The sequence below is a fragment of the Haemorhous mexicanus genome, chromosome 5, assembly GCF_027477595.1.
Source record: "Haemorhous mexicanus isolate bHaeMex1 chromosome 5, bHaeMex1.pri, whole genome shotgun sequence".
Taxonomy (NCBI): Eukaryota; Metazoa; Chordata; class Aves; order Passeriformes; family Fringillidae; genus Haemorhous; species Haemorhous mexicanus.
In genome coordinates, this window is record NC_082345.1 from 14,951,908 (window position 1) to 14,979,904 (window position 27,997).

Here is a 27,997-nt window from a genome sequence, read left to right on the forward strand (position 1 = left end):
CTACACGACTGGTATTTCCAGGGAGGTCCATTTCTTTTACTCTTCTGCTTGCAAATGTTTTCAGCCAACAGCCTCACAAGTACCCTGGGTCATACACCCCTCAGATTTCAGTGTGTGAAGACCTGTAGAGAGAAGGAGGATAATTTAATTGATTTTATGATAATTTCCTGGATATCGGCTTTGGAGCCTATTCCCTTGTGCAGTATAAGAAGAGACAGGAAAAAAGGTTTTTATTGTTTCTGGCCTTTTCATCATCCTAAAAAATATTAAAAGTTTCATGTCAGGCCTACCAGTTTAGTCAAAAGAATTTCTTGGAGGTCTGAGAGAGACTGATTCTCATTCCCACATCCTGTGATGTGGGATCTGGACAGACTGGGTAAATGGGCTGAAACCTAAGGAATGAGGTTCAACAAGGCCAAGTGCTGGGTCCTGCCCCTGGGTCACAGCAACCCCCAGCAGCTCCAGGCTGGGGAAGAGTGGCTGGGAAGTGCCCAGCAGGAAAGGGCCAGGGCCTGCCGGTCCATAGTGCATGCCCAGGTGGGCAAGAAGGCCAATGGCTGCTGGGCTGGGTCAGCAGTGGTGTGGCCAGCAGGACCTGGGCAGTGACTGTCCCCCTGCTGTGGGCACTGGGGAGGCCTCGCCCCAAGGGCTGCGTCCAGTTCTGGGCCTGGCACTGCAAGATGGACATGGAGGGGCTGGAGCGTGTCCAGAGGGGGGAACGGAGCTGGGCAAGGGGCTGGAGCACAAATCTGATGAGGAGCGGCTGAGGGAGCTGGGGGTGTTTAACCTGGAGGAAAAGGAGGCTCAGGGGAGCTCTATTGCTCTCCATACCTCCCTGACAGGAGGGTGCAGCCAGCTGGGGGTCAGGCTCTGCTCCCAGGGAACAAGGGACAAGACGAGAGAATACAGTCTTAAGCTGTGCCAGAAAAGGTTTAGTTTGGACATAAGGTTGGATTTATTTCATGGAAAGGGTGATTAGATACCAGAACGGGCGGCCCAGGGAGGCGGCGGAGTGCCCGTCCCGGGAGCTGTGGGAAAGCCGCACGTGGCGCTCAGTGCCGCGGTGCGGCTGACGCGGCGGCGAGCGTTCAAAGGTTGGGCTCGCTCATCTCCGCGTCTCTTCCAGGCCGAAAGCTCCCGTGATTCTGTGCAGGGCGCAGCCCGTCGGTGCGGGTTTCCACCACGGCCAGCAGCCCCGCGCACCGCGCACCCCGGGACCGCCTCGCTCCGCTCCCGTCTCCGCGGCAACCGGGCGGGCCGGGCGCGGCCGCGCCGCCCTCGGCGCCAGGCGCGGGGCTGGCCGAGCCGCGGCGGGCGGAGCGTCCCAGGAGTGGCGGCGCGAGCAACCCCGGCAGCCCCGGTCCTTCTCCTTCGCGGCTCTCCCGGCGGCCCTGCCGGCTCTCCCGGCGCCATGTGCGAGCCCAGCAAGCAGGACATCGCCGCCATCTTCAAGCGGCTCCGCTCCGTGCCCACCAACAAGGTAAGGGGCCGGGCCGGGCCACCGGGCAGCGCTCCGCCGCCGTGACACGTCGCACAGCCGGCGGGGCGGGGGAGGCGCGGGGCCCGCAGCTGGGCACGTCCGGCCCGGGACAGCAGGGTGAGGCCCGGTGGGTCCTCGGGATGGCTGTCCCGGGAGCGGGGGAGCTCTTTCCTGCCTGCCTCTCGTCCCTCCGGCCGGCATCTCGCATCCGAAGGGATGAGCCCTTGGGGAGGGAGGTGCGGCGCCCGCCGGGTGCCTCAGGTCTGCTGCGAGGGTCAGCTCCTCTGAGCATAAAGGCAAGTTCCCAACCATCTGCAACGTAGTGTTGAATGTGTGTTTATTTGATTTTTTTTTCCCCCTGTTTTTATTATCCAGCGAAGTGGCACAGCCACTTCTGCAGTGATAAAAGTTTGTTGTTTTTGGATCCCGTTGGGCTTGTCCCGTGCTCAGGTGGGTTTTCCGTGGTGTTTCTGCAGTGCCCGTTGGGCTGGGAGAGGTGGCTGGCCAGGTGACGCGGCGCAAGTGCCTTCAGCTGCTCTGTGCTGCTTGTTTGTGTTGGCTTTGCCATGTACGCTGAGAACATATGTGAAATATACACCCACCAGGAAACTTCTGATTAGCGTTATGAAGGAACACGTTGGGTTTGTTTTCTGGGAATAGGAATCCGGATGTCTGTCGCTGGTCCAAAACTGACTTCTAGTCTTTGAACACAATTCATTAAGACTGTACAGGTCTGGTTTCTCAAAGCAAAGCTCAGAGGTGGGCACTCATTTTCTAACAAAAGTGTTCTTAAAACTTGCCTTTGCAATGGGCTAAAAAGTTCATCAAGGAAAGATCCTAGTCCCAGCAGCGCTGGTGAGAGATCTCTTACAAGCTCCTGAAATTAGCTGGCACTCTGCCTGAAAATTGAGTAGTTTAGGGCTTTTGTAGTGCTTTTTTTGTATTGGGATCACAGGAGAACTAGAAAGTACTGCGTTGTTACGCTGTAAGCAGGTGGATGTGGTACCTGTGGTTGCTCAGGTGTATCTGCCACCCTATGTCAGATGCCACACAGAAATTCAGTGTTGACATAGCAATAGTAGCACAATGTGTGCTGCCACTCACCGTGGGCCCGTGGCAAAGAAGTGGCCCAGGCACAGAGAACTCGATCACAATGCCGTGGTGCCCGGTCTTGGTGACCTAAGAAGGCAGAGAGGGAGAGTGGAAAACAGTAGCTTAGGTCTCACAACTCTACCACTCCTGCCTGTCTGACTGTTCTCCTGAAGTAAAAGTTGTTTCTTCCATCAGTTTCTCCTCTCATGTTTGTTTCCTTTTTGTTTGTTTTCTTTCTGTTGTGTTCTTCTTAAGCAGTCTGTCTGCCTCTTTTATTTGCAACTCTTTTTTTGGGGGGAATAAAGACATGGCAAAGTGCAGATATTGAAAAGGGTTCTGGATTAAAAGCTTAGTAATTTGCTTCAGCTGTGCAGTTTATGGGTAGAGTTTGGGAAGAACTGCCTGGTCTAGGCAGGCATGTGCATTTACACTGTTCTGGGTGCTTTGCAGTAGTTCTTAGTGCATGTCAGCTTAGGAAAATAATTCTCATTTAAATAAATGTGCAGTTGAATATGTGGGTTAGAGTGTGTTGAAAGTGATGTTTTAATAATTTTCTGGAAATTAACTTCTTTAATTTGATGTTAGTTCCCTTTATGATGAGCTTTTGAGTTCTTGGTGACTTTGGGTGTTACATAATGTAGAGCTGCCTGATGACAGCAGACAGTTGATAGCTGCCTGATGACTTAACAAACATGTTACAGTTACTAACGAGGATGAATTTTGTACCCATAAATATGTTCATAGTCCTTAAGCTACTTGATATTGTTAACTCGAGTGTTTGTGTTCTACAGCTCAACCCCTTTGAAGACTTGCACACTCAGGCTGTGCTGAAAGTCTCTTTGATTCTGTCAGACCTTTTAGATCTGTTCCTCTGAAAATGTTTCTTCATTTCTTTCTTTCATCCTGTCTCTGCTTGGACTCCCAGTGTGCGTGTTGTGCTGGAGGTTTATCAGTAGTTGAGTTTTGTTATTAGAGTGTGTGTTTGGGTGTGGTTTGTGTTTGTGTGGGGTTTTGCCCCAGCATGGACTCTACGATCTTGTGTGTCCCTTAAGTAATTTTGAGAGGATGACGCTTCCAAAACAGGCAGTCCTCTTGCCTTCCCGTGGCCAGCCCTGCAGCTCCCTCCCTTATGGTGGCATTGCTGGCCAGGTGGCTGTGCTGTGAGTTGGCCCTACCTTTGCTCTGAGTCCATGTACCTGTGCAGAGCTGCTTCCCAGCGGGATCAGCAGCTGGATTAGTAGTGCTGATGCAAGAGAAGAAGGAAAGCATATCTGGGGACAGTGGCTAGTGACTAAGAGGAGCTGCTTGGGTTTAGATCCCCTTGAGTGTGGCACTGCCTCCTGAGTTCCTAGTGCTCAGGCAGCTGGATCCACTCCTGAGTTCCTAGTGCTCAGGCAGCTGGATCCACAGCCCAGGAATGGCAAGGTGTGGATCTGCCCTGGGGCTGGAGCCCCGTTTTGGGGAGGTTCAAAATGTAGAGGCTGAAAGTCTCTGTGTAACCCTGAGCTCAGGATAAGTGCTCATCCTACTCACCTCTTCTACTTGTGCCAAAAATAGCATTTCTATCAGCTATTTATTACTGCATTTCTGTAGCCAAGGTCAATATTTTATTTATTTCTTTGTTAATGTAGGTGCTTTGCGCAAGGTGGATGTTTTATTATTTATTGACTGCTTGCTGTGGATTATACCCAAATCTCTGTGCTTGCTCTTGTACAAACATCTCAGTTAGGTCTTTGGCCGGTTTTTCTCCAAAGTGACTCTTACTGAATCTACACTGCAAAGTGTTTCAACACAAAGTAAACAAAAAGCATGCCAAGTGCATTTTGAAAGCACTAGATTATATAAGCGTATCCTTCAAATTTATTTTTGATCAATATTTGAATATTTTAATTGCACCTAAATCTGTACAGAAAATACAATTTGTTTTTAAAATGGAAACAATTTCTTAGGGTGGCTCTGAAATAAATTTTAAGAAGAATCCGGGGGAAGAGACTAAAATCTATCTGGTGAGAAGCACTTTAAAAATTGAGAAAACTAAGAAAATTAGTCTAAATGTTAGTGAAACATGCATCTATTTCTGTTGCATAATGTTGATGGAAATAGCAGTTCCTCCTTTGCTTTCAGAAGAAAATTGGATGCTCCTGCTTGCATCTCAGTCCTGAAAGGTACATTTTTATGCCTGGGAATAATCTCCACAGGTGTCTGCTAGGGACTCCTGTGTGAGTGAACATACTGAGCTGTGGCAGCCAGCTCCAAGGTGATGCAATTGACTTTAAGATGTTGAAATTACAAAGTGCTCATAATTGGAAGAAAGGAAAGGGAAAGGAGAAGAATCTTCAGGTATGTTCATAACTGAAGTTTTAAAAACATGGGTGTTTTTTTTAACCGCCCACTCCAGATTCTTGTTTCCCATTTGTATTCCAGGGAACTTCCACAAGACTTCCAGCTCTAAGTCAGCTTTGCTCTCCTGTATCAGAAGTGAGACCAGGGTTGCTCTCTTGGCTTTGGTTTCAAGCAGAGTCTTCTTTTTTGTTGACCCATCCTCCTTTGGCCTTGCAAGAAAAAGCCTGAAAGTAGTCAATTTAAAATGAAAATTAATCTCATGGTTTTTAAGGAGCTGCTTCACAGAATTTGAGAAAAAAATAGCAAGTTCTGGCTACTTAGGCAGTGTGTTTTCTTAGAATATGGGATACATTAAGTCTTACTCATTCTTTTTCCCCCACCCATTCTGTGCCATTCTTCCACCTGAGCTTGTTTCAGGAGCTCCCTCTAACCCCTCCTGTTGTCACCCATTCTGTGTTGCTCTCCTTTCTGCTGTATGCCAGTGAATGCCCCATTTCCACATACAGGAGCGGGGTATGTAAACAACATTAATGTTAGGTCCCTGCTGAGAGGGAAAGGCAGGACTTGTACCTGGAGGAGCTGTGATCTCCATGATCTCTGTGTGTGTTACCAGTCATTACCTAATTGAAGCTCACCCTTAAAGTGTTCAGTTGTAGGAAGAGTTAATGCTGGATCTGCTGGTGAACTGTGCTTGTGCCTGATAAATTTGGACTACCCAAGCTAAATAGACCCACATTAAACTGAGTAGTTTAGCCTCAAACTGCTCCTAGGCATGTAGTTGAAATTAATTTGGTTGGATGATGGGTGACATGACTTGAGCCCAAACTCAGGGCTTGTTTGACTATGTATGTACAAAAAATAGAGACAAAAATCTCTGTCCAGGTTTACAGAGGGAGTTTCTGGCAAGAAGACTTCTTAATTTTATTTTTATTTTGTTGTTCAGCTTGGCAAGGAGGTGCTGGAAGCTCTGTGGCCTGTTTATGATGTTCCATATGTCCCCACCTGGCTTGGAATAAACTTTATTTTTTATATCTGCATATAGCTAGAACTATCAATGCTATATGAGGATGCATTAAGTTTATAGGAGGATGTTAAAGGATAAGCAAGTTGGAATGCTGTCAATTTGTGTGTAAATGCTTGTCTCTCTGTGGAGTTATTTCTTATTAGGTGCCCCTGGGTGGATGCTTTTATTGTAAAAATAATTCTCTGCAATCTTTGCAGATACCTCTGAAAAAGCATTGATCAGATAAAATCCTGTCATACAGGAATAGATGTGTACACATGGAATTAACTCAGAATAGCTGTTTCTGTTTAAAGTTATTCTATTCCTTACATTTGATAATTTATTTGAGTCAGATAATTTTTTCTGGTTCTTGCTTTCCTTGGTCAAAGAAGCACAAAATTCAAAATAACTGAAAAAGGACTTGAAAGTCGTGGTCTGCTGACCTGCAAAGTGTATGAGACACACACAGACACAGCTCTTGCTGTTTTGGCTGAATGTTAGAGATCCATCATGGTGGCAGAGGGTAGGAAATCCCTGGGTTTGTCCATGCAGTAATTGTGGACCTGATTGCTTTTTAACCAGCGTGGCACAGACACTGTGAAAGGCTGATGTGGCAGTTGGTGTGTGATGAATCATGCGAGTATCTGCAGAGGTTGTCTGGATAAGCAGTGCTCAGAGGCCTTCACACAGCTGGATTGCCATGGCTTGCCCTGAAGGTCAAGGTTTTAATATAGGAAAGTAGATGATGAGGGAATTAGTCCTGCTGATAACCTTCTGGGGGCTCAAAGGTGCAACATGAGGGGAGGCTGCCTTCGGGGAAATGTTTCTTAACCACTTTGCTATTTCAGCAGTGCTGGAAGTGCTGTGTTAAACGTGTGTTTGAACTAGGCTGATGTGGGTTCTCTGACCTGGTTTCTCAACCTGTGTACAGTGGTTATTTTTGGAAATGGGGAGACTGTAGTTGTGTGGGCAGATTGTGTAACTCCTCTTTAGATGTCTAAAATTAGGATACATGGAGTTGTCATGTCAACAAATGCCATATGAATGAGTTTACAAAGTTGGATCACTGCAGGGGTGTTACATTGACCTGTAATACAACTCTAAGGCCTGGTTAAGCTCAAGTCCTGTTACTGATGTTTGTTTGCTTGCTTTGAGGTGTGTTTTGACTGTGGAGCAAAGAACCCCAGCTGGGCAAGCATCACCTATGGAGTGTTTCTCTGTATCGATTGCTCAGGGACCCACCGGTCTCTTGGCGTTCACTTGAGTTTCATCCGGTAAGTATTACTGAGTTTTGACAGGAAAATTAATCTTTGAGTAGTCTTGTTTGTTCACAGACCTGCTCAGAGAGGAAAACCCATTCTTCTTTCAGCTTCTGATTGTGTTGGCTTTGCTGTATTTGATAGCTTCTTGGTAGTTGTGTTCAATTTGCCAGCTTTGCTTCCTGCAGCAGCTCATTGTGGTGGCACCTGAGTTCTACCCTTCCAAGCCGAACTATTCTGTGGTTTTGGTACTTGGGTAGTGCTCAGGCAGTCAGCTGGTGCAGTAAATCTGTGCCCTGAGCTGGTTCTATTCCAGGTGAGTGTCCCAGCTTCTGACTCGGGGCCTTTTGGGATCTGATAAATAACTACAGATTACAAAAAAAAAAAAAAAAAAAAAAGGTGGGGAGAGAAACACTTGGCAGAAAAGCAGAAACGAAGTGATTTTAAGTGGCTTTGGTGGTGACACTAAAAACATTTCTTTGTGTTTAGGTCAACAGAACTGGATTCCAATTGGTCCTGGTTCCAGCTTAGATGCATGCAGGTCGGAGGAAATGCAAATGCTGTATGTACTCCCAAGTGTTTGCTTTGCACATTGAAGCTTGGTAGGCTTGGAAAATGTTGTCTGTCCTTACTGTCTCTCTTCCTGGGTTTATTTTTATTTTTCCAGTCCTTTTTCTTTGTTACAGCATCCCCCCCTGCCCCACCTCCCCATCTTTAAAGAATTCCTCTTGATGCTGATTTCATCCTCCATTCTTGCACCTTCTCCATTTTGGCATAGCTTGAAAATGTTTTGTTTTTTCTTATAAGTTAGTGATGAAAATCACTGGAAAGGCCAGATCAGGTTCCTTGTCAGTACGCATCTAATTTAGACAGCTGTTGAAAGATGGCTCATAAAGCAAGCTCGTGTCCCCTTCCTGTGACCATCATTCCTTCCATGGCTCATGAAAAAACCATGCCAAAATGCATGGAACTGCCAAAAGTCACCCTGGAGTAAAGATCTGACTTCACCTGAGTTAGCACTGCAGATAAGACATGCTGCGTTGTTGCAGGGGGACTAGCAGTGTCATGGTTTGGGCCAATTCACATTGGCTGTTACTTTCAACTTGATTTTTTGTGTACTTGCACAGCATGTTTGTAAATTGAAGTTCTGTTGACAGCTGTTGTGTTCTCAGTCTCCCTTTTTTTTTTTTTTGTAAGCTCTTTGGCAATCTTTTCCCAGCTTTTTACACAAATAACTGAGTGCTTCCTTAAGTTGGCCCACCCAGTGTGGGAATATTCAACTTCCAAAAGCAATTTCTGCTGAATGCTTATCCCTTATATTTTTTCATTTGTGCTTGTTCCTTAATGTTGTTTCTTTAAGAAGCTTCACCCAAACTTGCTTTCCATAGTGTTTTCCTTGACAGTTTTAACATCTCAAGTCTTTGGGGTTTTCTAATTTTTTTTCCTATTTGCATACAAAAAATGCTGACTTCAGGGTCACTGTTACTTAGCTTCCATTTCTGTATTTTCCAGTCAGATATTTTTCTTTGAATTTGGCATGCAGCAAGTCACTATCTCAGGCTTACAGATCTGAGCAGTTACATGGTGTCTTTTCCCTCTTTTTCTTCTGCCTGTCCTTGCTAAGTTATTCCTTTCCATGTTAGTATATAAATGTCCTCATCCACTTTCTTGTTATGTCACTTAGTACAAAAAAATCACAGCTTTGACTAATGAGAAGAGGGGGATTTCATGTTAAGAATAATCATCATATTCTTAATCATGTCAAGAATAGTTTATTTCTTAGCCAAATGCTGAAAAGCCTTGATTAAATGATACCATTTCTGCTAAGTAAAGGGTTTGAAGCAGCTGGAAAGAAGAGATGGCAAAGTCTGAAAAAGTCTTCTGTTAGTCTTAGAAAGCCTATTAGCAGAATAACAATAAACCGTAATTGTTTAATTTTATGGGGTTTTGTCTTCCTGCTTGGATGTCACTGTTTCCGATCATACATTGTACCAAGAGTTGCAGTATACCCTCAGCAACTCCCCAAATGCCTTAAATTCTCAATGGTCTGCTTTGGATTGCTTCAGCAGATTAATACTTGAAGCATGAAAAAACAGATTGGTAAATTGTCTGGACATTTGAAGTAAAATTAACACTTTTCTTGTAATGGCAGTAAAAAACCATTCCATTTTGGTTCCAGTTAAATACCAAATTCTGGTTTTAGAAACTATTGACTAGAAGCCTTGCTACTTTAACATCAGTCTTTTGTGTTCTGTAGTAGCCTGATGATGCTGAATCCTGGATAACAGCAGTCCTGAGCTTCCTGCTGTGTTTCAGAAATCTAGAAAATCCAAAGTGTGCTTAGTTCCTTTCAGATTAAATCTTTATGGTAGTTGGAATTAGGGTTTCTACGAAGCCCCTCTGAGTACCAAGTTAATAGGTGTACACGTGCAGAAATAGGTATTTTCATGCAGAAATGCACAATCTTAATTTATTAATTTTATAGAAATACACAAGCCTATAAACATATTTGGCGCATAGATATATGTTTATATCTGTAAACATATCTGCCCATATGTCTATGCACATATCAATGTGCCCAGCCAGCTCTTTCATTTGAATGAAGACCATTTTTGTACGCTCATTTTGATACTATTGAGCATACACTGATCTCCCCAGCCTGACAGAGATGAATCCAAGCAGTGCCTTTTAGAACATTAGGAATGTCTTCTGGAGCACAGCTAGTGACAATTAATTTTACCTCTTCCTTCCTCTTAATCACTTAATTCCAGAACAAGGCTTTTTTGTATGTAATGGAAGCTTGCATTTGTATATGCTCTTAGAGCATCACACTGATGTATTGGGCTTTTTTCTGCTTTATTTATATGTAAAAAGTCACCAGAGTGGAGTTTTCTTTGTAGGCAGAGGAGCAGAGTAATTTGCTGCATTGCAATATATTTTTTTGTCAAATGTCATTACCTTCTAAGCCTGTTCCTCACAGCATTTTCTGTGCTCTGCTTCCCAGTCTGCTTTTTTCCACCAACATGGGTGCACAACCAATGACACCAATGCCAAGTACAACAGTCGTGCTGCTCAGCTTTACAAGGAGAAGGTCAAATCTCTTGCAACACAGGCCACGAGAAAGCATGGGACTGATGTGAGTAGTGTGTGTCCTGAGGCCTGGAGATTCCTGAAAAACTTCACCTTCTTTCCCTCTAAAGTCACTTTACATTTCTAATCAGTGATACAAAAGATTATCAGTCTTCAGATAACATGGCCATTTCTCCATGAACCATGTAGTGGTTCTATTTTTGCTTATCTGAAATTGAATATTTTGAGGAGTACAGCATTGTAATGGAAATTAACTACAAAAAATGGAAATTATTTACAAAAAATTGTAATGGAATTAACTACAGACTGTGTGTGATTTAAGTGGGGTTTGTTTTGATCAGGTAAATAATGTATTTTTTGGTTTTTCCCTATAAAAATAATATATAGGAAATCAGCAAGTTGTGTAGAACTTGCTGTTCTCCATCAGAGATACTGAGGCAGTTCATGCAAGCTATCAAAACATTGTTAGGTTGGTGACAGGAGTTAAGCAAAACATCCAGAATTGATTTCTGAAGTGTTAGATAAGTTCGACAACAGTTCTCTTCTTCATACACAGAAAACATGTTTTGATTGTTTAATTCAGATTGTTGAAGATTGTGACTGGTTCATTTGAAAATGATCAGATGAGTGGAAATTAAAATCAAGAAGGCTTGATTTTTTTTCTCTTATCTGTGCATCAAACAGCATGAAATTTAATAGATAATTATAATCTTAATTATTCATACTATGGACAATAGAATTCACATCATAAGTTCAGAGAATATTTCTTATGACTTAATAAACAGCTTAAGATGTAAAATGTGTTCAAGTAAGTGCAATATACTGTGTGTATATAAGTTTATGGCAAGTTCCCCAAATGACTCTTTGAGGAACTGTGATTATCTTGCTTCAATCACAGGTTCCATCCAATAGTTTGATAATAAATATTTGAAAAATCACTAAATATTTAGTGAATATTTTAGCTGTGTACTGCAAACTAAAGTGATTATATGCTATTTAAATTACTGAAGTAAATTATTCAGATAATTGCATTTAGTACCAACCATTGCCTCCCCTGCCACATATTAAAAAATTCCTTTTCTGACTTAGTGATAGAGCTGATTGCTGAATGGTGAGGTCAGCTTGTTGTACCTTCACTGTCCTTTCTGACAGAGGTCATTATTCCTGCATGGAGTAGGAAGAGCTGTGAGAAAAGATTTTCCTGTGAGTAGTCTTGAAGTGCAGGTCACAGGTTGGAGTCCTGTCTGGAGTCCTGTGGCACTCTGGAGACCCCAGCCCTGAGATCTGGCTTTGGCTGATCCACCAGGAGCACATGAAATATGTATGGATTCAATAAAAAAAGGAATGTCATCTATTGAACACTGGATAAATTTGTAAGGAAAAAATATGGACAAGAAAAAAAATCAATACTTTTTTACCTGAAAACAAAGCAGTTTTTTTAAGATTAATGCATTGGGAAAAAAAAAATACATTCATGCAATTAACCTGTACAATTCTGGCTCTTAATTTCAGCTGTGGACAGATGGGTGTGGAGTGCCACCAGCATCACCTCAGAACAAAGAGGAGGAAGATTTTTTTGCATCTCATGTTTCTACAAAGGTGCAAATTACCTGTCTAATTCTTGTTTGCTGTCTAAACACTTTGGTTGACTGTGAGCTCTATGGTGAAGATTAAACCCTGAAAGAAAACTTTAGAGAGAAAAGATAAGTCAGGGAGTTAATATTTACCTGCTTTTCCTTCTGTGAGTCTCAGAATTCTTCCTGGATGTGAGCCACTTCCTAAGATGATCATTTTAAATGGCCCAAATAGTAGCTAAATATGGAATGAAAATCTATTTTTTTGTAGACACAACAATTCCACTTGGAGCCAGGATTTCTTGCTTGGAAGTGCTCTGATATAAATGTACTGTGTGATACCTTGAGTTTTCAATCAGCAAAGTGTAACAGTTCTTACAGCATTTGCTGGGACCTGGTCACAAACCTGCCTTTTGAGGGGGATGTGTTTGAAGGGAGTGGGAGGATGCACCAGGAATGTTGGGAGGACTGCTCACAATCAAAAATGTGTAAAAAACAGGAAGTGCAAGAGCTTCTGGTGGGGAGAAGGTGTGGTGATTATGTGTAAGTAAATCATCCAGCATACAATAAAGAAATCTAAAGCACAGTTAAAATGCATATACTGGTTTTGATAGTGAACATACAGTAAATTGAATTCCTGAAAGGAGAAATAAAAGTGCTCAGGAGTGGGTTGAAACCATCTTGTTTTTAGTAAAGGTAGGCATTTCTTGTAATTTTAATGGCTGCCCTTATGAATACAGGTTTTAATACTAAAAGCTGTAATCATAAGAATTCAATAATTATAAACCAGTGATGTTAGGCAGTCTTTAGCTAAGTGCTCATATTTATTTGGTGTATTCTGTTTTCTGTGCGCTTTTGATTCTGTCTGGTTTTTTTCCAAGGCAAAGGATACAGAGTGGACGTTACCAGAACCAGTTTCTCTCCAGAAGAAAACTTCAGAAAACATTCCAGAATCCTGTGAAGGTATGACTGATTCTTTGTTAACAGTGATTTGCATTTTTCTGATATTCTCTTAGTTTAGTCTCTTTATACCTTGCTTTAATAGCTAAATAACCTAACCACGCTTAGTAACACAAGAATTGGGGGTGCCTGCTGCCCTTTTAGTGACGGGAAAGCTGGGATGGAAATACCACATCATGGTGTCTCTACCAGGCACTACCCTGAGTACAGTGAGATGTGTTTTGGCACTTCATGCATTTTAAAGAGCCTTCTGATATTCTTACCCTTGTTATTCCTTATCTTTTAGGATCAGAACATGGACCAAGTGTTGATGGCCTTAGCACATCCCCACAGCCTGCATTAGGTAATGAGTGCAAGCAGCAGAAGAGAGCAGCAAGTGTAGGGAACCCAAATATCCCTTTGGACAGAGAATGTCTGCCTAGGAAGAGCTGTGGAAATAGGTTTTGCTCCCTTTTCAGAAATCTGAACATAAGAATTTGGACTGGAAAAATCCTGTGTTGATAATGCAATACCTTCAGTGACCAGGCTATTATACTTAACTGAGCAGTTTGTCATACTGTGGGGAAGGAAGAAAAGCTGATGTAGATAGAGTAAAATACCTCAGTGATTTGTCACTGTGAGGCTTGTCCTGCAGGACCAGGCTTCTGAGAGCAAAGTGTTAATTCTCAGCAGCACAGAGGTAGCTAAGAAGTGCTGTCTGGGCCTGTTTCAGTTCTTTAGGCAGGTATGGTCTTCATCACTGTTTTTATTTGGGTTTGGTTATTTTAGAGCTGGAGACTACAAAAAACTTCACTGGATGCACCTCCTCCTTTTCTCATTTGTATCTTTAGCATGTTCTCCTAAAACAAGTGCTTTTCTTGGTTGGTTTGGACATCACAAGTTCTGTCTAGAGGGAACAGTCTCTGTTCTGTGTATGCCCCTTTCCGCACAAATTTCAGCTCAGAGTATTTTTTCTGTGTGCACAGGCATCCAGTAGGGTGTTGTAGGAGCAGTTGATAATATAGGAGCTTGTGATGTTTTAGTGATGCAGGTGTGTTTTATGTGTGTCACTGGTGGATTTGAACACAGCCAGTGCCTTTCTAGACAGGAAAAAAAATCATCTTGGAAGTGATATGAGGTCAGGTGAACCTCAACTCTAATTCAGAAGAGAAAGTCTGCTTTCCTGTTCTCTTAACTAGCAGGAACCTGCAACAGACAACTGAGCTGTAATTTTATTCCTATTGCATATTTCCAAGAGACGCCAATCAAAGGTAGCTCCCCACATTTTCTTGGAGATATCCAGGATATCCACAGCTCTGTTACATAGCTCAGTTTAGTATCTCAGCCCCTCAGTGCAGAAAGACATGAAAATAAATGGCAAAAACTATTTTGAGGTTGATGTTACAGAAATTTTCTTCTGCAGTTCTGGAATTAATAAAAATTGTATGTTAACTAATGTACATTTAATCCTTGCAGAGAACACCACCTTCATAAAAAAGAAGCCAAATCAAGCTAAGAAGGGGGTAAGTGTATGTAAACCATGAGTATTTTTAACTGTATTATAGGTCATTTGTTTCAAGATAGTTTAAAGACTTGCATGAGGTCTTAGCACTTTCTTAGCATCTGGTCTCTGTAAAAAGGCAGGAAGAGAGTTTAGTGTCTCTGAATGATGATTCAAGGCACAGGAAAACTGAGGAATGCAGCTCAAGTTTTGAATGTATGGCTGTTGCAACTGAAGAAACAGCCTTAATAGTCACCCTAATGCCACCCTAATCGTGGGCTGTCTGGGTGACAGCTTCTTACAGGGGCTCACTCCTTTTAAGTCTGCACCACTGTAGGACAGAAGATTTTGAAGGTTTATTGGAGCAGATAATTTAGATTAAATCCCATGATTTTGTACTCCCACTAGAAGACCCTAATAGCCAAGAGGAATTTTTTATTCAGAGTGGTTTGTGCAGATCTGTTCCCTTCCACTGAGAACAACAGAACTGGGTTGAATGGTGCAGGTACAGTTTGTGATCTGTGTGTGCATGGCCTGGAGCTTTTACATGAAGGCTTTAAAGCAATAAAAGGTCAAGATAAATGCTTTATGAATTTTACTGTTGCTGCAGTGTTGCAGGTGAGGAATTAAACACACAGGAGACTAAGAGCAGCCGTTTGAGGGCTGTGCCACCATTTCAGTCAGCACCATTGTATCCATGTCTGCAGTATTGTTTTATAAATCTGATAATGGTTCCATTGCAACAAAACTTAATATATTATTCCTATACAACAAAAGAAACCATAGTTGTTCTATGTGTTATATTTGTTTGAGCTTGCCAATCTCTGAGCAATTAAAACCTGAATACTTCCAATTTTTCTGTGGCACTTCCCTGCAAAGCTAACTAAATTTGTAAGAACAATTAGCAGAAGCAGAATTTTGAAGTCCAGAATATGGAAAGAAGTATTTTCTGTGCTCCAAATTGTCCTTGTTGTTTGCAAGGACTGCTCCCAGACGGGATGTAGTGTTTGCTGTTGTTTTCACATCTGGCTGTTGAGTCAGCTGGGGTGATTGTCTCAGTTATAATTTTGGGGGTTTTGTTTTTTTCTTTTTCAATAATTCTAGCTTGGTGCCAAAAAAGGTGGTTTGGGAGCCCAGAAAGTGAGCAGCCAAAGCTTTAATGAGATTGAAAAACAAGCACAAGCTGTAGACAAAATGAAGGAACAAGAAGATCTTCACAGTAGTAAGAAGACTGAGAAGGAAGAGCCACTGTAAGTATGAATTAATTACACAATGGTAAACCATGAAGCCTAATTTAATGAGCTAATTGACAACATTTTAAATACTACCATGGGTTAGCATATGCAAATAAAACTTCAGTTCTTAAAAAAAAATTCCCAGACAGACATGGTTAAGATGAGCCAAGCAGTAATTCCCCCAGTGCCTTTTTTTGGCTATTAAATATATGTTTACAGAGTTGATTACTTTAGAAAATTAAGTATTAAGAAGACTCTTGGCTCTTGAATATTTTTCATCTCATGTTAGTTACATAGTTTATTTTGGTTTGGTATAGTGAGCTCAATGCTATTGAAAGCAGTCTTTATAAGAGTATAGGGAATATTCAGCTTGTACTTACTGGGTAGGAGAAGAGGAAGTTTAAGAATGTCTCAAATTGCCTGATGAAGTTTTCAGCTGATTTATACCGGAACTGCCTTCACTTCAACCAAAACCCTCTGAGTAATTCTGTCTGAGGTCTTGAATCTGTTGGTGCACCTTAATTAACAAATACTCAGCCCTAAAGCTCAGAGGGTGCTGTTCCTGATTCCTCTGCTATGTGCTTTTGGTTTTTAATATTTCATTAGTTGTCATCAAAATTATACTACTAAATAGTTGGTCAGTGTACACTTTTACTGTTACAGAGCTTAATATCTGTCAGGTTCTAGAGAATCCATCCTATAACCTTTTAAGAAGTTTTCTGAAGTGTTATATAATTACAGCATCACTTTTTGCTCATGATACCAAGGTCTTTGGTCTGTAATCTCCTCCCCATTCCTTTTGCTCACTTTTCTGTTGTCCTTGCAGAAATGAATGTTTTGGTTGCATTAAAAATGCCAATCACAAGGGGATCATTTGAAGTGTTTTAACCACAACGTCATGGTTCTTGGTGTTTGCCAAAAACTACCAGTGGAGAGACTCTGAAGTAACAGCTAAATAATAAAAAAGGGATTGTTCATGTATTATTATTCTTTATCAATACTGTCTTTGACTGTATAATTTAGTTTGTAGATAGTCCCAGGCAGTGTCTTGGGTTTTGTCACAAATGTATAAATCTAAAGATCCAAGCCAACTTTTATTAACAGATCTGCAACCTTTCTGCTGTAGCTGAAACCCTCTAAAAATGCTTGTAAACATGAGGGATGCACATACACTGAGTTTATGGATCCAGTCCCAGTGGAGGCAAGAGAACTGTATTTATCTGAGATTATCATTTAGGTGGCAGCAGATACCAAAATGAAAGGAATGGTGAACTCTGCTAAAATTGCATTTGCTTCCAACTAATTTGTTTGGTGTTTTTAATTTTAAAAGCTTGAGTAATAAGCTTTACTAAATTAATTCAATATGACTTTGTTATGTGGCAGGGAGTGGAAGTGATTCTTTTGTAGTTTAGTATTTGGAAGGAGGAAGAGTTCTGAGACTTAAATGTGATTTTGAATTCTTACACAATTTCCTTATCTTCTGCTGTGCACTGACAAGAATAGATAGCTGAAATTACATCTAAAAACTAAATACTCAGTATTCCCATTTGTTTTAATCAACAGCAAATAAGATTTTGATGTTCATAAAATAGATTTCCTGAGAAGGGCTGCTAATCTTCCTGCATAAAGTGCTGGGTAGATGTTATCAGTTATTCCTTTCTTCTTTGCAGCATGTCTACCAGCAGCATCCAAAATCTCATTTGCCTTTCTTCTGAAAGTTCATTTGTACTTCATGCCAGTTGAGACTTAGGAATTAAAATATTGCTCATTAAAATAAATAAAAATTGTATCCCTTTTGACCTGACAAATTAAATTTAAGCAGTATTTCTACAATTCTGTAATCAAGATGAAAAACCTCAGTCTCTGCTGCAGTGGTGTGACTGGAAGATATTAGGATGGTTTAGAGGTAAGGGATGGAGACTTAGCTGGGCCCAGATGTGCCTTAAGGGAAGATATTAGAAAATACAGTGCTGAAATAAATCTTGTTAATGTTCTACCAATATTCCTGGGCTGATTCAGTGCAGCATTGGACATTTCTTGATAACTGTGTTTTTTTCCAGTGTATCATCTTTAAGGTTGGCCTACAGAGATCTTGATATTAAAGCCAAAGAAGAAACCTTAAACCTCTCTGGTAAGAAGAAAACAGAACTGGAGAGGCTTGGCATGGGATTGGGCAGCAATAGGAGGTATGTGAAGTTCTGGAAACTGAATTTTAAATTCTCTGTGGCTTTATGCACTTATCCCTTATTTTACTCAGGCAATTAAAAAATGGACTAGAGCATGTTACAGAAACTTGAGCAATATCAGCAAAAAAATCTTCTCTTTTTCAAGGGGAAGCTTCTGACAGATTTAAGTTCTAACCTGCCAGACAGAGGTCAGCCTAGATTGTGTTTTCCAGCTGTCAGAATGGGCTTTGTGTTCAGAAGTCCTGTCCCTACTTGAGAGAACAACAGTTTTCCAAGGGTTTCCTTTATTTTAATTCTTCTTTCTTTAAATGTCTGTATAGCTTGGGCTTTCTCAGCAAGCTTCAGAAACTAGATTTGGGTTTTGATTTCTTTTTTTTCTTTTAGGGTGTGAGTTTTGTCATCTCTTGACATGCTTGTTTTCTTCCTGTCCCCAGTGGCATTTCTCACTCAGTCGCCTCAGAGATGCAAACAATTGAGCAGGAAACACCTACAATTGGAAAGCCAAAGAAGAAGTACATGGATGATGTGGAAGACTCTTACTTCTCTTCTAGCTCAAGGTATTCTGTAAGCTTTTGATTCTGGATGGGCCCAGAAGTTTATGCAAGTCCCATAAAAATATGCACAGTGTTTTTGAAAGCTGAGATGGAGGCAGATTGAAGCTGTGTACACACCCAGCATACTTTCAGGGGACATGTGAATCAGAAGAGTGGTGGGAAAGTTAGCTTTGCCTCGGTGACAGATGGATTTGTGAAGGAGGGGAGGTTGCTTTGTTGGAAAAGTGGTCTGAACTATTTGTTTGTGGATACTACTTTGTCCAGAGTCTAGTCTCTGCTTGCACAGACAGTTGCCATATAAACTTTCATTTGCTGTATTCCAAATCCAGTGAATTTTTTGTCAGAATGACTTGTGTTCATTCCTTTTTTCTTTCTTTCTTTCTTGTGCTGTTGTCTTCAAATTAAATAAACATTGAAGTCTGATATTAGATGTACTACAGTTGCATCATTCTCTGCATGCCAAATGCACAAACCTCAGTCTTTTTGAGGTGTTGTGCTTTGTGTGTTGTGTGGATGTCTGCAGTCCTATTTCAGAGACTTTTATGTATCTGAACATAAAATGTGAGTGAAAAATAATTGAAACATTTGTTATCAGAGGATGAATGCAATACACACTATAAAGTATTGCTCTTGGGAGAAGAAAAATAATTAAATTTTACAGGCATTAATTTCAATGAACCAGCTGTTTCTGGACTGAGAGATATAAACAGGTGTTACTTTCATAAACTGCCTTTATTGGATCCATGCCACAGCAACATGAGAAATTGTACCTAATTGCTTGTAGACAGGCAATAAAAGTACAAAGGCTTTTGTGTCACTATTTTGTAGTGCAATCACTGCAACAGAAATACAAATGTGGGCCCAAAGAAAGTGGCAGCAGTCTTGTAAAATAAAGTATAGCATTTCAGTGCTTGCCTGAAAAGAACTGTTACTGCTCTGAAATTATTCATCAGCTACCAGCAGGCAGAGGATGAATTATGGAGGAGCCATTTAATGTGTTGTGGTTCAGTGATTAGAGGATAGAGTGTAACCTGGCTGTTCCCTGCTCTTGTTGTTCTGCTTCGAGCTGGGATTTAGTTGGAGTTGGTACACAAGTTCATTCTCTTTAAAGAAAGAACAGTCAGATTTGGACTTCTTAAGGGTATTACTGTCCTTTATTTCAAGCTGTGACTTTGAAATAGAGGCAAAGTAGCTTTAGCATCATCTTAGTATATGCCCAAAAGTAAAATAATCATACTGGATATTAGAGTGTTGATAAGTGAATTAAGCAGACTAAGTGTCTCAAGGTTTAGACATAAAATTGAAGCCTCTGAAAATCCTCAATTTTGATATTTTCTTTTGCTACAGAAAATAAAAGAATTTTATTGCTACAGTAAAATCTTTACTAACATCACAATGTAATTTTTTAACATTTTGTGTTAAATGCAGTTTTTCTTTCTCTCCCTCACCCCAAATACTGAAGAAGTATTTTGCAAAGCTGCAAAAATCTGACAGGAAAGGTTAGAGAAAATAAGCACTTTTACCCAAATCAGCTCATGCAGCCCCTGCCCCATGCCCTGGTTTTGGTGGCCATTGTGAGACTGGAAAGCTTCAAATCCACAAGAACACTTTGATTGTTTGTTACTATGGAATTTATAAAATTACTGTGGTTTCTTTTTGTCTGTCAGGAGAGAGGCTCCTGCTTTTTGTAGAAGTTCATTCCAAATCTGTCCCTCATATTTTCCATACTCAGTGCTAAGACTTTGCTGCTGCAGGTGTCACATTTCTCATAAGCTGCAAAAACAAGTGGCCTGATCATTCATAGAGCAAATATGGAGAATTTTTTTAAGAGTATTTTTCACAAGATGCAGGTGCTGACTTTAATATCCTATCTTGTTCTACTGAATGGTTCTATTCTCCTATCCCCCTGTGGTTTTGACCATCTTTCTTCCCATCCTGGTTATAGCCAAACTTCAGGTAAATTTCTTCAAGCACAAAATCTTAATCTTTGGCATTTTAATAGGTTTTGGTGGGGTTTTTTTTCCAAATACTTTCTACATATGCTGAGGTATGTGTTGGTAATCAAAAGGGGAAAAGATCAAATCATGTACCAGAATTTACAAACATGCTTCATTTTTTTCCCCTTTTCTTTTTTTTTGTGTTTTCCCCATGGTTTTGATGTGCAGGAGAAGAGTGCTTTATTAAATTCAGACTCATTTTCAAGAAGTATGTTTTTAACATGTAATTTTAATGAAATGTGTGGTAAAACTCAAAAGTTCTTAATATTAGAACTAAAAAAAAAAAAAAAAAAAAAACCACAAAAAAAAAAAAAAAACCCAGAACCAGAAATAAAGGCTTTCCTGCCTGTTCTGAGCCATTGGATTCAACTGTACAAAGCTTCTAAAGCAGTATTGTGAAATCCAAATTACTGACAACTGTAAATTTGGTGAAAGCATACTTGCTAGTGAACACTTACAGCAGTCATTATCTAACAACAAATAAATATATTCCCACTTTTCAGTAAACAACAAAGTTCTGACTTTTCAAAAGGTTTTTCTTTCTTTTATTCTAGGTACTCTGATTCTTCAGATCTGAGGAGCAGCACTTTCTCTAAATGGGATGACAATTCAGATGCTTTTTGGAAGAAAGAAAATAATAGCAAAGACATTGATATATTGTTAACCTCAAAAAGCACAGGATTTTCAGACAGGTACACCAAGAAAACCAAATTGATTTTTGTCCAGAAAGCCCAAGTTTTAATGTGATTTGAGTCCTGGTCATAGTAGTGGGATTTTCTTCAGTCTATAGAAGGAGAATTTGGCCAGAACTTCCATCAGCAGTCAAGGGATCTCCTGACTAAATTTCTTTTGTAAGCTGAATTTCTTCTGTACATTTTAAGCACTGTCTGTTGTGCTCAGAGGTGTTCAGTGCATGTAGTGGAGGTAATTCCCAAACTCTTTCAGGAAAAGAGGAAGTAGGCAAAAGATGTGGGGAGAAACTCAAATATTTGCACTGTTCTGAGCACATACCTGCTTTGCTTATTATGTGATGAATCAAAGGAAACCTTGTTAACGAATGAATGAAAATTTGGAGTGCTCAGTTCTGAGGCTGAAGGTACTAGAGACACAAACAACAGGTCTGGTTGTGATGATAAAAAACATATTTTCACTTTGAAAACTATATTTCTGTCTTTGTAATCAAGTAGAAAATGTAAGAATGGGGAGGCATGTGCTTGGTTGGCATTTTCTGCCTCTCTTCTTTTTATTTTAAATCATATTTTTCATTTACTTTGTACAGTTTGAGCACTTCAGTGGTTCTTGTTTGATTTCTTTCGTTGTCATGTGGGTGAGGTTTCTGTCCCTGATGCAGTTTATTTCCTTCCAGGCCTGCATCCCGACGTAAGCCTGAATGTGAACCTTCTGCAAACACAGATGAGGCACAGAAAAAATTTGGCAATGTCAAAGCCATTTCATCAGACATGTACTTTGGAAGGCAAGATCAGGCTGATGTAAGCAGGAAACAGTGATAAGTATTTTTAAATGTAAAAATATTCTTTGACTATAATGGTATTCTTGTGAGTAAGAAGGCAATAAATAGTTAAAATTGGTAGAATTAGTGAGCTTACAGAATTATGTCCCCTTGATTATTTGTTTGATAGAAATGTACAAATTTCAGGTTGCTTATAGTTTAATTTTAAGGAATTGCAGTTGCATGCAGGACTGTACCTCCATCATTCTTCTTTCATGATAGAAGTGGTAGACTATGATTTCGCACTCCTGATTTTTGATAGAATCAGGATTAATTTCTTCTAGATACCCAAACTGATGCCAACAAACCACTGCTGAAACATCTTCCTGCTGTGTATTTGTTACATGAAAACATCGTTAATGTTGTAAAGCTAACCAAGTAGAGAAATTGTTCAGTGAATTGCATGGAGTTGAATCAGCCTAGAAAAAAGAGATTAGTATTGTGCTGCATTTTGGAGGTGAGATACAGATTTTGAATGAAAAACTAACAGTGTAAGTACTAATTAAAAATATAATTACTGTTTGCAGGGAACTTGGACAAAGTTGAGCTAAAAGTGTCATGTGCTTGGAAGGGTCAGCAGGATGATAACTGCAGTGTTTTCTCCTTGATTTCACATTTTTTAGTTGTCTTTTTAATGGCTGCACAGTTTTCCAGCAGTTGAAGGGTAACTAACAGTTGTTGGGACCTTTGGGGTTGCAATGATAAATGTCACTCTTGGGTGACTCAGAAATGAGATGGTGGCAAACTCAGTGTAAGTGATGTGAAAACTGAAATGGGCACAACTTTCAGTATGGTCCACTTCAGTTCTAAATGTCTGTAGTCTTTCACATTATCTGACATGACCTCAAAAGGTGACATCAAGATGATAAAATCCTTTTTAATCTCAATTCTTTTCCAGTATGAAGCAAGGGCTCGGCTAGAAAGGCTTTCTGGAAGCACATCCATAAGTTCAGCTGACTTGTTTGAAGACCAGAGGAAACAATCAACAGGTACATATCAAACTGTGAGAAACTGGAGCATGTGGGGAGTGCAGGCCCTGACTCTGCTTCTAATCACAGTCATCACTGTGTTCTGCAAGCAGAATGCTAATAGCTCAGACAGGCATGGCAGGTGTAGTCATTGCTTAAAATTAACCCCTTAAATTTCAAGTTCTCAGTTTTTGATTCTGTAAGTTCAGTATTTTATACTGGGGCTGTGTTGCAAATAACAGACTGTTTTGTAGGTAACTTTTATCAAAGAAAAACTGTAATATTTTTCCAATGAGCTAACACGTAAATGGAATCTCAGGTTACCATAAGTAGCTCATTAGCTGTCATAATACTGGATCTAGGAAAAATCATTAAATCAATGTTAGTGGATTTGAAATTCCCATGTAATCTGTTGCATGGCATATCCATTCAGTATGATATTTGCTTCTACCTCTGGCCTTGCAAAATTATGAAGGAAGATCTTCATTGTCTGTTTCAAAGATTGTTGGAGCACCTCACATGGGAGAGTGTAGTTCATCAAATCAGAAAGGGAGAAAGATTAGACTGAGTGAAAAGAAGCCCCTTAGGGTATTGAAAATTTCTCATGTTTTCTTTCCAACACTTCTTGGATTGTGCAGTAATGTGCAATGGAAAAGGTGGCAAATGCTGGAACATTTTATAGGCTTAATCAGTTGAGTTTCATTCCTTAACTTTTGAAGAAATTGGGAAAAAAAGAGTTACTGAAGAACTTGAAATCTGTGAGTAATTATTCAAACAGCCTGGGAAAACAAACTGTGTGCAGCATCTGATTTTACTTTGGAAAAGTTAGAGGGAAGAACCCAAAAGCATGTGACTGTTTAGTTTTGATCCCCTGAAAGCAGATTTGAATACGCTGACTAGCAGAGAACACACACACATGGAGGAAACAGAATTTTATATTAACTTTTTTATATTTTATATTACAGTTAATGTAATATATTATATAATTATAACTATAATTTATATTATAGGTAATATATTTATTTTAGGTATTATATAACTATGTAGTTATTTATAACTCCTGTTACTGGTTCCTTAAGTAAAACCAGGGTTTAGGAAAAAAAAGTTAAGGAGGGAAGAAGATATCAAGCAGAAATCACAGTAAGTTGCTTTACCCACTTGGAGGAGCATTTGCAACACGGTGTCATAAATTCACACCATATCAAGTACTGAAGCTTCTTTCCTGCATGTTTTTGCTACACCACTCACCCCAAAAACTGAGGGGTGGCCCTTCTTGGAGAAATGCTGCTGCAGTGACAGTTTGTCTGGTGTGGAATTAATGCCCAGACTATCATTAGTTCCATAAAATAAACGTAATCAGGACACTGTCAATAAAAACACCACTGTAGTTCTGGAGTCCTTGCCAGGATACAACATCCTTTGCTTGAAGGTTGCTTTTATGAGCACTGATGAGGTGTCAGTGTGGGGCTCCTTGTTTTTGTACAGAATGCTGTAGAGAAGTTTCTGACCAAAGAGGGGGCTGCAAGAAAAAGCTTTTTTTGCATTATTTCAAAGCTGATGCTTATTAAAATCAAGTGGCTGACTTGAAGGTGCTGATTTGGAAGGAAACCACAAGAAAGGGAGGTGCTTTCCTGCTTTGTTTACATGACCTTTTTCAGACCAACCAAACTTAGCCAGCAAATGATGAGGGAATTCTTGTGGCTGAGAAGTGGTTAGAGCTTCTCAGGTTATTTATATCTGCAGATTTTACTTCTATGACTGATTTTAGTAACAAAAATGCCTTAAGCATTTGATGAGTGGAACAGATTGTAAGGAAGTCCAAGTTACAGCTCAGGAATAGGGCTGTCTGAGAGAACTCTTGAGGATAATCTGTGAAGAGCATCTGTAATATCTATAAACCCGTGCTGGGTTGAAGGATTGGAGTGGGAAGTTCTCTTAATGTGACAAGATGTCTGTGCTACAAACCATCCTTTTATCTTAGGTAAAACAAATTATCTCCAGGATTGTCTGTCTCAGCCTGCTAAGGAGGCAGGTGCCTTCAACTTCCCAGGACAGAGGAGCTACAGGTTCCCTCTTCTTTCTCTCTTCTTCCTCCACCCCTGCTCAGAAGATTAAAAGGAGTCTCCATTTGGAAAATGCTCTGCTTTGGGATGGTTACTCCCTAGAGCCCCATTTATTCCCAGGATCTTTGGGGTGACCACATTGTGGCCTTCCAGGCCTGAAGGGAGCCCACAGGAAAGCTGGAGAGAGACTCTTGGCAAGGGCCTGGAGTGACAGGACAGGGGGCAATGGCTTCACACTGACAGAGAGCAGGTTTAGATTGGGTATTGGGGAAAAATTGTTCCCTGTGAGGGTGCTGAGGCCCTGGCACAGAGAAGCTGTGGCTGCCCCTGGATTCCTGGAAGTGTCCAAGGCCAGGTTGGATGGGGCTTGGAACAACCTGGGATAGTGGCAGGGGGTTGGAATGAGATGATCTTTGAGTTTCTTTCCAGCCCAGGCCTCTCTGGGGCTGACTCTGTGATCACAGTTCTGTGATTCTGGTTTACTTGGCTTTGTGTCTTGTGCCTTTGACAGTATCCCATATTTGACACTAAGGCATGCCAGTAATTATTTTCACCAATGAGTGGGTGACAGTAACTGTTAGCTTGTTAATACTTAGCGTGCAGTTAGTTTAGAGTGCAGTTAGAGTAGTTAATTAATTATCTTTGATTTCTGTTACCTTTAGACCTGCACTTTCCATAATAACAGCCGAGCTAATTCTGTCCAAATTTTAAGGAAGGCTGGGTTGCCAGCATTGTTCTGGAGTTATAAAATCTAATTTATTTTCATTTACTGTAATTTCTATGGATTTTTCCAGGCCTCACATGTAGTAAGGCAAAATGTTTGTGTACATACAGCATGGAAATCACCACTCTGCATGCACACAAATAGGGTTTATCACTTCAGCCACCTTTGAATTGCATTCATCTTCAAATTGCAAGGGGATAACAGCTGTTGAGGATACAAAACAACATTGTCACAGACTGGAAGCATACAATAAGTCATCTGCTGTCCAAACATGAATTCCTTTGCTGGGACTGCAGAGTGTAGAGGATGACACTCTTGGGTGGAACTATGAAAACCTGAAAACAATCCAAAGGAAATGCATTTAAGACATTGAGATTTCTGTCTAGTGCTCCCACTCATACATTGTGCTTCAGGGAGAAAAAAAAAAGGTTGATTTTATATTTTAAAATTCTGTTTCCTCCATGTCTGTGTGTTCTCCTTTTAGGAAGCTACAATATTACCAATGTCTTGTCTTCAGCTCCTGATATAACTCAGTTTAAACAAGGAGTGAAATCTGTGGCTGGAAAACTTTCTGTCCTTGCTAATGGAGTCATGACATCTATACAGGTGAGTAAAAATATCACAATCTATTAACCATCAGTTGAAGGCTTTCTATAGGGGTCTTGTACCATGGATCCTGCCACTGAATTATCTTTAGGGAGAACAGAATGCATTTGGTTTTGAGCTCTGTAAACCTCTCAAAGTAGACAGTAAATCTTTATAATTTAGAAAATAAATCTGTATCTGCTAGCTCACCTTCATGAGGATATCTTTTTTCTTACAACTAAAAAATCCCATCATGAAAGTTATTTGTTGTCACTCTATTTTAAACTCATCACAGTTCCTAACTCAGAATGGAATAGTTTGGGTAGAAGGGATCTGCAGTGATCATCCAGGCCAACTCTTGTGTTGGCTCTTTAGTTGACCCTTGATCCTTGTTTTTGTATGAAATAAGCCATCCTGCCCTCAGTGTCCAGCGTGTTTTGTGCTCCAATCACTTGGCAGCTCCTGTATGAGGTCATTGGGAGCTCTCAGATGTTTGAAAATTGGGCTGATTATCCTGGAATTCAACCTTAAACTCCAGTTCTTGGAAGCACTGGTCAATTTTCTGAAAGTCTTAAAGATTTCAGCTGCTATTTATTGCACAAATTGAAATAAAACTGATTTCTTTGCATGGAAAACCCACTCATACCTGGTTTGTTACTTGTTTTTACTTTTCTAGGACCGATATGGTTCCTAACTGAAGCTAAAGGATCCCTCTTCAGGCACACAAGTAATCACTCTGCTGATTCAAATGAAGGTTGCCTTAAGACTGATGATGTTTTTACCTGTTTCTTAGTGCAGATTTCTGACTCAGCCTCTTCTTAGTGCTGTTTCATCTTAACAGAGCAGAAATCTTGCAGCAACTTGTTACATTGCATATACTTTTTCTTTTTTCTTCCTTTCCAGTCTTTATTTTTTAACAGCCTTATTGTTAGATAAGCTGGGAGCTTTATTTTATTACTGGCTCTGTCTGTGAGGCAGGAAGGAGAAAGAAGGCAGTGATGTTTAGTAGACTGTAGCAAAATATATATTTAATTTAAACCTGTGTTGCCAGGAAGTAAAAGCTCTTGAAGTCATAAATTGATGTACATTAATTGGTGGGGAATTAGTGGTTTAATACAGTATTCCAGCTAGAAGGTTCTGTGCTTAGATATGAAATGTGGAGAAGTCAAAATGTGGTAATGCTGAATAGTGGGTTTCACCTTGTTGTGGGAACATTCTATTTATTCCTAGTTTTGAAAGTTAAAAAAAAAAATTGCAATATAGAATCCTTAAGTGCTTTTAAAAATTCTGTATTGTGTAAAAATTAAAAAAAAAACCACCTTGAAATATACTAAGGGCCTAATAGAGTAGTTAATTAAATACTTGTTAAAAATGTTTAGCACAATCTTAGATTTTTGATAAATTATCAATTATTGAATAAGGAAATAGGGGGCTGTGTTTTAGACAGTCTAGAATTTATTGCTGATGACATCCTGCATAAAAATGATTATGACATTAAAGAAGAAACTTTTCAGCCAAGAATGAATTCAAGTTAATTCTGTTCTGTAATTTTCTTAATTCAGATTTGTAAACTGCTGATATCTAATAAAACCAATTGATATAAACTCAGTTTTGAATTCAATTTCTATGTGTGGCCATCAGTATCCAGCTTTCTAATATTGTCATCTGTATTTTGTCTGTTCACTGCTTTGGTAAAATCAGCCTTTAGTTTCAGGTAGTTAAACTTGCTTTCTTATTAAATTGCTGTAGTGATTTAGGAATCTAAACACTTAAGCTGGGGTAGAAAATAAACTACTGAACTGAGATACTGTGTTAAATACAGTTAACAGTGCAGCTGTATTTAGGATTTAATTTCTACCTGCCTCTTACTTAATTCCCACTTCTGATAACCTCT

The 27,997-nt window shown here is 40.1% G+C and overlaps 1 protein-coding gene across 1 annotated transcript; it reads left to right on the forward strand.

Annotated features, from left to right (window-relative positions):
* Positions 1-1,301: 1,301 nt before the first annotated feature.
* On the forward strand, positions 1,302-27,711 carry ARFGAP3 (ADP ribosylation factor GTPase activating protein 3). The gene is made up of 16 exons (XM_059846025.1): positions 1,302-1,480; positions 7,074-7,192; positions 7,667-7,739; positions 10,182-10,313; positions 11,780-11,866; positions 12,723-12,804; positions 13,088-13,144; positions 14,257-14,303; positions 15,386-15,531; positions 17,577-17,702; positions 18,137-18,259; positions 20,808-20,945; positions 21,620-21,743; positions 22,662-22,752; positions 26,003-26,124; positions 26,780-27,711. Exons 1-16 carry the CDS (start codon positions 1,412-1,414, stop codon positions 26,795-26,797), a joined length of 1,554 nt encoding a protein of 517 aa, XP_059702008.1. The 5' UTR covers positions 1,302-1,411; the 3' UTR covers positions 26,798-27,711.
* Positions 27,712-27,997: the final 286 nt, after the last annotated feature.

Coding starts and splice junctions, on each gene's coding strand:
- ARFGAP3 (XM_059846025.1), top strand. CDS start 1,412: ATGTGCGAGCCCAGCAAGCAGGACATCGCCGCCATCTTCAAGCGGCTC. Junction 14,304..15,385: donor CAAATCAAGCTAAGAAGGGG/GTAAGTGTATGT, acceptor CAATAATTCTAG/CTTGGTGCCAAAAAAGGTGG. Junction 21,744..22,661: donor GAAGGCAAGATCAGGCTGAT/GTAAGCAGGAAA, acceptor ATTCTTTTCCAG/TATGAAGCAAGGGCTCGGCT.